This window comes from Phoenix dactylifera, chromosome 5 (assembly GCF_051530095.1).
Source record: "Phoenix dactylifera cultivar Ajwa chromosome 5, Ajwa_hap1_PhDact_Kaust_v1.1, whole genome shotgun sequence".
Taxonomy (NCBI): Eukaryota; Viridiplantae; Streptophyta; class Magnoliopsida; order Arecales; family Arecaceae; genus Phoenix; species Phoenix dactylifera.
This window is the reverse complement of record NC_143194.1, coordinates 8,631,461-8,643,120: the sequence shown is the minus strand read 5'-3', so window position 1 is coordinate 8,643,120 and position 11,660 is coordinate 8,631,461. Positions and strand designations below refer to the sequence as shown.

General features: G+C 39.7%; 1 protein-coding gene across 1 annotated transcript; it reads left to right on the top strand.

Annotated features, from left to right (window-relative positions):
* Nucleotides 1-7,274: 7,274 nt before the first annotated feature.
* On the top strand, nt 7,275-9,518 carry LOC103718083 (C-8 sterol isomerase). The gene is made up of 3 exons (XM_008806731.4): nt 7,275-7,971; nt 8,789-8,941; nt 9,045-9,518. The coding sequence occupies exons 1-3, from the start codon at nt 7,327-7,329 to the stop codon at nt 9,339-9,341; spliced, it is 1,095 nt and encodes a 364-aa protein (XP_008804953.1). The 5' UTR covers nt 7,275-7,326; the 3' UTR covers nt 9,342-9,518.
* Nucleotides 9,519-11,660: the final 2,142 nt, after the last annotated feature.

Genomic DNA, 11,660 nt, shown 5'->3' with positions numbered 1-11,660 from the left:
AACTCAACTTTAACTTAAACTCAATTTCCAACGCACAGATTCGCTTCATTCCCACTTGGCCTCCGTCTCCTTATGAAACCCTGCAAGGAATTACTGATATGAATGCTTGCACCAGAGTCTATCTACCAAGAATTCAAAGGTACATCTACCAAATAAGACTCAAAACAGACCAAGGTCAAGGAGATACTTGCCGAAGTCTTCTTCTTCTCTAACCAAGCCTTAAACTTAAGGCAATCCCTCTGCCAATGACTCTTTTTTTTCAGAACTTATATTTGTCATTCTTCTTTATAATTCCTTTAGGACCACCAAAAGTCTATCCTCGAGACCCTCTGTTCTGCTAATTGTAGTGAGGCTTGTTGCCCTTATGGAATTTAGCCTTATGATTGTGAGAAGATCCTTTGTTCTGAGAAGGCTGATAGGTCAGTTGCACAGTTTCAACAGTCTCATGATGCATTCTATACTCCTCTTGGGCACACACAGCAATCAAATCATTCAAATCCCATTTGTCACACTGAGCATTATAAGCAATCTTAAGCTGATTGAACTGGCTGGAAATGCTATTAAGAGCATGATAGATAAGAAAATGCTCTGCAATTGATACTTTGAAGGCTTCCAATTTAGAACTTATGTACAGCATTTTCATAATGTACTCTCTAACTCCACAAGTACCATCATATTTTATACTCATAAATTTATCCATTAGGTCTCCAGTTTCAGCCTTATCAGACTCCACAAATCTTTGTGCTATCGCATCCAAAAAATTCTTAGCATTGTCGTTGTCCGGTATAGCATCCATAATGGAATTAGATATAGAATGCTTGATAATCTTCAAACACGAGCGACAGAAAGGGCGCTGAGAAATGGCTATAAAAACCCACCGTACCAACACGATTGGCTGGTGTTGCTGATACCGAACCCGTTATAACCCCGATTGGAAGGGCAGGCTAGTCTTCATATGGCCTGTTAACTCTTTCCCACTTGACATACTCAGCCTTGGACTCGACAGTGCTCTTATATGTTGGTTTTGAAGGCAGCTCCTCCAAAGCAAAATCTAAACCCAAGAGACCGAGTGCTATTTCTATGTCTCGTTTCCATCTCACATAATTATTTTCAGTCAAGGTTTCAATAACAAACAATTGGCTTGAAAGGGAAGAGGCATTCAAAACTGCGAAAAACAACATATTTTATTTAATATCATCCAAATGTGATGCATGCAATCAATGGATGACAACATATCTATCTAATCAACTTGGACTATTAATTAGATAGTATGTAATCAAACTTGAAAAATATATAAATCTAATTACGGTAAGAACCTCGGTGCATTATTGTAGAGTCACCTTTGAGCGGACAATACAACACACTATAAGGTACTCTTAAGACATATCATGAAGGCGATTAACAAAATCACATCAAGTCTCGAAACACCATCACCTTTGGGCAGAAGGATGATTCTAGATTAATGCAATCCCATTAATCACTCCATGGCATTTTTCCAAATCATCATACACAATAACACCTTCGGGCAAGATATTGCATGAAATGATCTAGAAAAAAATAATGCTACCTTCTTTTTTGAGAAAATTAGATAAATATCTGTGAGTGTGCCACTTTGGCGGCTACCACCCACTTCAATTTTAAGATATTCTCCTAATGGAAAAATAAGGATCGTCTTTATGTCCAACAAATTTCAATCACAAAAATAATAGTTATGTGACAAAATCATAACCATCAAACATGCTACAATCATAATCAAAATCACATATGATTGATGAAATAAAGATATTAATCACAAAATTCAAGGCATATATGGCAGCAAGATATGTCCAAAATTTAACACTTCATTAATTAATATGCACGAGGGCCTTAATTCAAAATATCCAATATTTAAATAATAATTAGATTGGTTACTAACTCTTAGCCTCAGGTCCAAAATCTATGTTAGTCCATTTAGATGCAATGCAAATAAAATAAACATAGGCTGGCAAAATAAAAGGGCCCAATCCGCAACCATGGACCCATTCGAATTGGGCTTCCCAAGCCCAATCAAAAGAAAAAATCGTAATTTTTTTTTGGATTTTTTGCACGGATACTCTTCTAAATATCAGATTTTGCGTGAATATCCTTCCAAAATTGATATTTGCATGTATATCCTTATAAAACTCTGTTATTGTACGAATACTCCTAATATAATGGTTGTTCTAACGGTATTAAAAAATCATAATTATATTAATTAAAAATAAAATTAAAATTTGAAATGACGTTATAATCCTCACTCCACTCCAGCACACACACACACACACCCGGCAGCGCGTCTTCCCCAACCCCTGCGAGCCCCCCCCCCCCCCCCCCCCGCCCCGCCGTCACCACCCCACCCCCCCACCGCAGCACCCGACTTCCCCACCCCCCGCAAGCTTCCCCCCGGCTGCCCGGCTCCCCGCGAACTCCCCCTCCCCCCGCCGTCACCACCCCTCCCCCCCATCGCGGCGCAGGCTTCCCCCCCCCCCAGCAGGCTTCCCCCCCGCCACCCGGCTCCCCGCGAACTCCCCCCCCCCACCGCCGTCACCCCCCCACCGCGGCGCCCGGCTCCCCCCTGCGGCGTCCGACTTCCCCACCCCCTACGGGCTTCCTTGCCACGCCCTCGCGGCACCCACCCCCCCCGGGCGCCCGGCTTGCCCCCCCAACCCCCCCGCGGGCTTCCCCCCTGCCGCCCGGCTTGCCCCCCCCCCCCAACCCCCCCGCGGGCTTCCCCCCTACCGCCCGGCTTCCCCACCCCCAGCGGGCTTCCTCCCCGCCCCCGGCTTATGAGGATCCTGATCGCGGGCGTTCACGATAGCGAGATCGCGATGCCGCTCACTCGCGATCTCCTTCCTCTTCCTCCCTGTTATGTAATCCAACTGACGATAAACAAAAATTCTTCTAACCGTTAAACTTATCCTTTCCAAAAGTTAGTCGTCAACGCGATCTATCTTTCAAATCTTTCAGATCTCTTGATCATAAAAAAAAAAAATTTCAATATCATCTTACCTCTCTTCCATTGATTTATACTATTTTTTTATTAATTTGAACCAAAAAAAATTATTACAAGTGTTAGAAGAACAATAATAATTGTTGTAGCTGATTTTATTTCATTCCTATCTTTCATTATGAACCTATATTGAAGCTCTATTTTTTTTGTTTCTAGCCGCATACTATATATTTTATTTGACCATAAATCCTATTATATATTTTTGTTATATTCATGATAAAAAAATATACCTCAGAATTAAATGCATTTCCTAATAAATACAGAATTATAAAGGCTATCACATTAATTAATGTATCTAAATTTTTTTCATCTAATAAGTTTTTTTTTTGCATATATACCCTTCTAAATATAAAAAATTGTATGAATATCCTTGTAAAGTTACTATTTGCTTGTATACCCTTATAAAAATTTCTATTTGCAGGCCTACCCATTAAGGGTATTTTAGTCATTTTAATTTGAAACCGTTAATTTTTTAATGGCGTTAGATGGCATAGGTATATATGCAAAAATAAAAATAAAAAAGGTAGAATAACAAAACAAATATTTTACGAGGATATACATGCAAATATCAATTTTGGAAGGGTATTCACGCAAAATCTGATATTTAAAAGGGTATCTATATAAAAAATCCTTTTTTTTATCTTCTTCCCCAACACCCCCCCCCCCCCCCCCCCCAACAACTGATTCTTCCTTCTTTTTTAATATACAATCACATTGCACCGTAAATCTAGATAAAATAACAATTATGTATGAAGGAATTTAATTCTAACATGGGAGCTTTGATACCAATTGTTAATCATAAATAATAACAAACTAAGATTTAGAATTACAATAACACGGTATTCAAGTTTGAGACATATTGAATATGATTCTTCAATCAAATAGAATAATAGCGGCCGGATCTTCCATCCATGGGGCAAGCTATGAACTATATCGAGAGAAGAGGAGGACCTAACCTTTATATAAAAAACATAAGGAAGATTTTCTATTAAAGGCTTCAAATCCTAATTGGATTTTTTGGCCTACATACTAAAATTACTACAACAAATAGGACTCAATTCTATACATCCAAGATGCACCAAAATCTATAAACAAAGTGATCACACATCATATTGGGCTTAACTATAGTACTCATAATATGCAATCAGTAGAAGCTCATATTTTGAAATTATTCTAACAGTCCAGTCAGCCTAAGGCCTCTCTAGCCATCATTAGATTATTTGCAAAAACACCATCGATGCTTCCTCCGACCTTCTCCATTAATGTTTCTTCATCACCATCCTGCAACCCAGCACAACAGGGTGTGGATGCCACGTCCCAAGTTCCATTAGACAGATGTCAGGAGATTCATGTTTGGAGTGTCAGAAATTTCAAATATTGAAATTTAAAAAGATCAATATCTATAATATTAGGAATAATATTAGCTAAATGTTCACTTATGGCAAATTTTTCTAAGGTGTTATATAATTGTAACTCCATATTATATCAAAAGATGTCAATTTTCCATGTTCTCATGTGGGCACCATAGTATAATCTTCACAAGAGTTTTTTTTTCCATAAATGTTAGATATTGGAACAGGCTAAAAATAGGTATCTAATGTGAATAAGAATGGGATGCTTCCTACACAGCAACGCGAGATTAAAAGTATCCAAAAATTAGTTGTATTATTTAAAAATAAAAATAGACAAAACAATCCAGAGAAAAGTACGTGAAAGAGGTAAACAACCCAAGTAAAAGATAAAGCTAACAAACATGACTTACTCATTTTTGTTTAAAATCAGTTTCTTCCAACATTTCAATCTTCATATTCAAAAAAGACATTATTAGGCATTTAATACATTATGTGATAGGAATGCATGTAACTTTAGAACCTATATTTGTAGCTAAAGAGTTTGTTTTAACGAAAGCACCAAGAAAGAAAGTGGTGTTAAAAATAAATATTGCTAGGAGCATGATGAGCAAGTATTATCATGAGATAGTGCTAAATGGTCATCAATGTTGCATTTGTCACATTAATTGCATGTGAAAGATTATTTTAGGTGCCAATCTAAATTTTATAATCTAATAGCTTTCTATAACCTAAACTAGTGTATGCACTTCAAAAATATATTGATCACATGAGCTGCATAGACTTAGTTTTCCTTCTTTCTTCATTCTTTTTATCTCCAACCTTTGCTTAGGCCCTAGGTTTCATCTATCTTTTAGTTTCGCAAAACCTATCACTTCATGTGTGCGTGCGTGCGCAAGCATGCAAGCCATTACTTGTGGAAGGCTAATGGCCAAACAAATCAACACATGAAGGGAATATTTACCCAACCCAGAAAGATGCATGCATAAACCATATCGTGGCTCAACCCTTAAACTACTAAAGAAAAATTGAAGGAGAAACATTGTAAGATAGCCCTCGTCTAAATTATCTTACACTCCATGTCGCCAAGACCAATACCATAGCAGTAATAAAGTTACCCAAAAGCATTTCTCCAAGTTATTTGCACCAGGAAATACTCCACGCCTCTTTGACAGGTTGATTGAATCACATCCTACCTATTTCCTTCAGCATAGATAGATTCAACCAACTGTTCCGAGACCGCAGAGGTCATTAAATACAACACAATAGTGGGACACTGCATTGCATTTTGTTGACATTGGATAAAATGAATAGGAGGCTGAGGCTGCAATAGGACTTCTACGAGTAGTTATCTTTGATGTACATAGCCGAAATGGTCTCGAAATCAAGAAATTTTGCTAAAAAGTAGCGCAAAAAAAAAAAAAAGAAGAGTGGGCCCTAGCCAAAGATGGTTAGGGCAAAGCAAATTTATGAATGTCTAAGAACCCACAATCTTTTCTTTTTTATGAAAAAGAACCTCCTATGTTAAGATATTGGAAAACCTCTTTTATATTTGTAGGAAGTCTTGTATTTGGCCACCTATATTAATATTCAAGTAGTTCTTTTTATTATTTTTCTCTTCAATGGATGAGTTTTTCCATTTCTTTTATTATCAGATATATCACACAATCATGAAAACAAGGAATACTAATCGTAACAAAACTACAATCTCAAATGGAGTTAAAAGCTTTCCCACCTCTCCCATCTTTTCTCTCTCCTACCTATCTCTCTCTCCTCTCTCCTCTCTAGTCTCTCTCCCCTCTTCTCTCTCCTACCTAATCCAGGTGTCGTCTCTCCCTAGTCCCTCCCAATCTCTCTCGCAATTTCCACTCTTTGTCAGCTCTCTCCCTCCTAATTAATCTCTCTCCTCCCTTGTCCCTCCTAATCTCTCTCGATTTTCCCTCCTTCCCAGTCTCTCTCTACTTTCTTCCCCTCCTAATCTCTCTTTCCTCTCATCACCCCACACTCTTATCTCTTCCCCTCTTTCTTGCTTTGCACTAGAGCTCGGAGGCAAAGCTCAAGCTTAAATCAGCCAAATCGAGCTGGGAGATTAGTTCGAATTTGGGCTTATGCTAAAATTTTGCAAAAATTTTTGGACCTTAGCATAGCTTGAAGCCAAATTTTTTTTTTTTGAGCTAGGCCTAACTTGTATAGAAACTCAACCCAACCTGATCCAATTCTAGCTCTACCTATGAGCCTCAAATAGCTTAGAGCTCCTTTTGGATAAGATCTCAACCTTCTTCGTCCACCATTTCCTTACGTCACCACCATCATCCTCACCCTTAAATCACTTCCTCCTCATTGAGCTCGATCACCTCTGCCCTCGAGATCCACTACATCGATTTCGGCCTAACCTCACCTCTGCCCTCGAGATCCAATCATTATTGGCTCTCCGGTCGTTTATAGTTAGAAACTAATAAATAAATAGTATCATAATAATAATTATGTTTAAATAGAAAATCTTTTCTCATGTCTTTTGAATATAATTATTTACAAAATCTCACTCACTAAATTGCAATCAACGTGCCTGTGAATCGCAGATGCGTGACGCTCTAACTTATCTATAATCAAACAAAACAGTAAACATATCAAAAAAAGGGTGAAAAGGGGGAAAGGTGATCACAAGAAGCACCCCTTCGGTCGAACTCTGCTTTTAGAACCGAGGAGACTGGTCAATTGTTACCAATAATACGTGGTGGGATCTTTAAATCCATGGTTATTATTTCCGCTCCGGCTTACAGCTACAGTAGTCCAGAGCCATCCACCCACGTGGCCATTTTTCCCAACCGCAAGGACCATCCTCCTCTCTTGACCGTTGGAGAATTTGAATTTCAAATTCTTCCCCCATCCCGTCTCCAATAGAATAAAGAACCCAGAGAAGGAGAGAGCAGAAGGGAGGAGAAAGAAAACATGAAGAGTGTGGTCTTGACTCCAGCCTCGGCCTCATCGTCCAGGGCAAGATCGGCCACCGGCCGAGACCGGTCGGAGGGCCGGTGCGACAGCTGCTACTTTCCCGGCTGCAGGAAGGACACCAACTGCCACTGCGAAATCTGCCTCGCCAGCATCAACGCCACCCGTGACCTCATCCCATCCGGCAGCGCCATCCAACAGAGTTCCCTCACCAAGCTCTCCGCCACAAAACCTGTGCCCAGGAGACCCTTGGTGTTGTTCGACCCCGAGACACCTCCGGCGACCCCAGAGTCCGGCTCCACCATCACCGTGACGCCACCGATCCAATCCTCCGTGAAGTCCAGGCCGCCGGAGAAGGCAGTCATCAAGAGGAAGAGATCTTGGATTCTTGGGGACAGGGTGTTGAGGTTTCTTGCTGGTTTATGCTTGTTGTGGGTGCTAGATTCGGGGTTTTCAGCTGTAGTTTGGACTGATTTCAGTCCTAAATTGACTGCAGAGACCGTAAAGCAGGCAGGGGAGGAATCTGGGGTTTTATTGGGAGATTTGACGGGGGGATTGAGGGTTTTGCTGCAGAAGATTGAGAGAGCGGTTGGTGAGAAAGTCTCTGATTGTAGCTCTGATGATTCCGTTTGGGAATTCAAGCAGGTATATTTGTTTTCTTTCCTTCCGAATATGTACGCATGCATGCATGTATGAATGTTGCATGCACGTATGTAGGTATGGATGGATGGATGTATGCATGTATGTATGGATGTATGCATGTATGTATGCATGTATGGATGGATATATGCATGTATGAATGGATGTATGCATGTATGTATGCATGTATGCATGCATGGATGGATGGATGGATGGATATATGTATGTAAGGATAGTGTATGCATGTAAAATACTCTGATAATTTAAAATGCTTCGGTTGCAATCTAAGACATTTATCAAATTACTTATAATTTCCTTCTGAATTGACATGCCGCATGAATTGATTTTTTTTTATTTTTTGTGCAGATCATTTAGCAATATCGTTCTTTTTTTTTAATTCATTGATAACTTACGAATTCCAGAATGTGGCATTTACGGAGATAATTGTAGCTGTCATATACATGTAACTGCTATTATTTTTGGATCCTATTGAGGATCTAAATAAAGCAATTTTTTATTTCCTAAATCATTTTAATGGCATCTATCAAATTCGTCCAGATTGAACAAAACCATATAGAAATTGCTTATTATCATATATTTACTTGAAAAGAATTTGTTGTTCTCAATTCAAGTAGTCCTTTCTAACCACACCAATAATGGGCATGATGAAAGGTCATTGAATTTTTGATTAAGTTGGAGCTTCATCTATCATTTCATTACTTCCATTGCATTTTCTTTTTCCTCAAAATTGTATGTTCTTTTCTCATAGAGTAGGTTCTGAAATTATATCAGTAAGGCTACATATGAAAAATTTCAATTGTAGGAAGGTCAGCTCTTCTTCCACTGGAAGTGTGTGATATACAAATCCATAGCAGAAGAAGTGAGCGTCTGGGGAAGCCCCCTAAGGACCTCTGGGTTGCTCCCCACTGGGTCTTCTTCAAGATCTCTAACCCTTCTCTCAGGAAGAATCACAGAGGTGCTCAGTTTTTCTCCCTTCTCCAGCTGATTTCTGTTATTTTTATTAATTCTAGTATTGTTGAAGGTACTTCTATATCTTTCCTAACTTGTTTAATTATCAGTGGTCAGAAGGGAAGCTGATTTCTACCCTGAGAACAGGCAACAGCAGCTCATGGAGTTACAGGAAATGGAGCTTGGCAGCACTGCAATTGGATGCAGACACTTGGGTTTTGGAGTATGACAGAAGTGCTCTTTTTGAGGGTTCTGGATTGATGTCAGCTGCATGCGAGGTGTTGAGATTGCGAACCTCGAAGCTGGCGAAGAAGCTGAAGCATAAGCCTTGGAGGCTGTTGCTGCCCAACGCTTTCCCTGGCTCTTACTACCAGCATCCAGAACAACACTTTCCATACCCAACATAAGGAATTACTTCGAAGTTTTCCCGCAGTGTATTATCCAATTCATATCTCATCTCTTGTGAGAATTGTATTTGTTTCTCTGTTGTTTTAATTTTAGACGTTGTGCTGAAGTACAAACACTTCTTTGGTTGTAGTGAGAATTATAAACTTCAATTTTATTTGATCAGAATTACCCTGAAATTAATAAAAGGTAATGACAAACACTGGTAGACTACATGATACACTAGCAACTTCTCTACAAATTATAGACAAACATTTAGAGTTCATGAAGGCAGCAATGATGCTAAGTACAATGTGCAGGGCATGGGCGACAAGGTTGCAAAGAGCAAATGCATGGAAGGACAAAGGGGAAGTAAATTGAGTGGAGAATTTGCCTTAAATCTGAGGATAAGGTTAAAAGAGCTTGGTCCTTTTGTCTGAAAAATCACAGACAAGCTATGTATCTAAGATGATGCGATAAAGGAGGGAGCTGTTTCGATGATTAGATTGAAAATTTTATTGAATTTGTGGATTGAACCAGTGCAATATAACCATCAAAACCATAGGATTATAGGCTGAGATAGGCCTATATTCTTAAGCACCCAAGAATAGCTTTTTGGAGTGGGTTGGCTCGTATAGAGAAAAAGAAAAATTGGTATCAGAGATAGGCCTATATTCTTCCGTACTTATACAGGACTAAGAAACCCAAATAATATCTTCCGGCTAGCCAGTTTGGATAAGGTCCTAGATTATTACAAATGGTATCAGAGCGAACTCGGCTTATAGGCTATGTGGACTAGGGAACACTGCAGCATGGGTTAATGAATGCTGACCATGAGCCTATCATGGTGCATGTGATTAAATTTGAATGGATTTGAGCCTTTAACTTGACGAATATGTCAGGGCTTAAATGAGGAGAGTATGTGAGGATACATGCGGGCGTGTGTTTAGTCTCACATCGGTTATTTGCCGAGAAGATTTTGGGTACTTATACAAGACTAAGGAACGTAAATAATACCTTTCAGCTAGCTATTTTGGATGAGGTGAGTCTCAAAGCTCATATAACTCTTCGCAGGAACAAGGTGGTGGATGGTCGAATTCTAATAGATCTAATAGGGTAAAGAAGAGAAAAAGAAAAATCCATAATCTACCGGTTGCCAATGTCACGCCCCAAACCCAACACTTCGGTCCGAAACGCAACATAGTCATACATTCCCTAAGGCAATGCCCTAGAGAATATGCTAGGCCTGAGATGAACAAAATTCACACAATACTAACAAAGTTGGTCCAATTAATCATTCTCTTTACCTGTGATCTCAACCATAGCCAAGTACAGTATAACCTGTAACTCTGAAAAAGAGAAAGATAGAAGGGGTCGTAAGCTTGACGACCTAGTAAGAATCCCAAACTGCTACACCATAAGTAATAAAAAAATAATCAATTAACAATACCAGATGAATATTGTATCAATACTTGAAAAGCTCAAAAATAATATGCACTTAAGTTCTCATTATCATCTTTACAAAGAAGTGTATATATATATTCTCAAATGTAATAAATTGTTCAACAATAGTTTCTTATGTCATGTTATCTATTTCTCATTAACTTGATTTCTAGGTTTCTCATTAATTAACTTCCGGTTTTGCACTAACCAAGATCATAACTCAGTCCAAGACTGATACTATATTATGTTATAGCCTGTAGCAGCTATCCAACCCAAGTTATAGCCCGTGGTGGCCATTCGACCTACGTTATAGCCCATGGGACCTCTCCGGCCCACGTTATAGCCCATGGAAGCCCTTCGACCCATGTTCTAGCCCATGGGGCCTCTCCAGCCCACGTTATAGCCCATGGGAGCTTACCATGCATAATCTCATGGAGGCTTCTAATATGTCAACCCATAGGCGCTATGACAAGATTAGTCTAAACCATATCTTATTCATTTGATTTACCGGTTATTCCTGTCAAATCAATTATCACATATATAATGAATTTCTCTCACTTCAAGGTATCTTTGCTAATATAGTTATGTTCTCAATATCTAATACATATGATAACTGTTGCTCAAAATTGGACCCGGGGGCGACCGTCGGCTGAGGAGGGGGAGCGACTGGTGGACACAGGTGGGTGGCGATCCGTCGGCGAGCGGCGTCCTCCGTCGGGGTGCCTGCAGAAAAGCTGGTGGCCGGGTCTTCCGGCGCCGGCCCTCCGATGCTTAAGTCAGAGGGGGAAAACTTTGTTTAAAGGAGAGAGGAGGGAGGTAAGTTTTTCTCCGTTTTCTTGTGTCCAACCCCCCTCGGGAAGCAAGGGTCCCCTTTTTATAGGGGGGTCGGATTACCTGTG

What these genes read in the sequence shown, in the direction of transcription:
- LOC103718083 (XM_008806731.4), top strand. Translation starts at nt 7,327, where the DNA reads ATGAAGAGTGTGGTCTTGACTCCAGCCTCGGCCTCATCGTCCAGGGCA. An exon ending in CCGTTTGGGAATTCAAGCAG is followed by an intron (nt 7,972 to 8,788) that starts GTATATTTGTTT and finishes TTTCAATTGTAG; the next exon opens with GAAGGTCAGCTCTTCTTCCA. An exon ending in TCTCAGGAAGAATCACAGAG is followed by an intron (nt 8,942 to 9,044) that starts GTGCTCAGTTTT and finishes TTTAATTATCAG; the next exon opens with TGGTCAGAAGGGAAGCTGAT.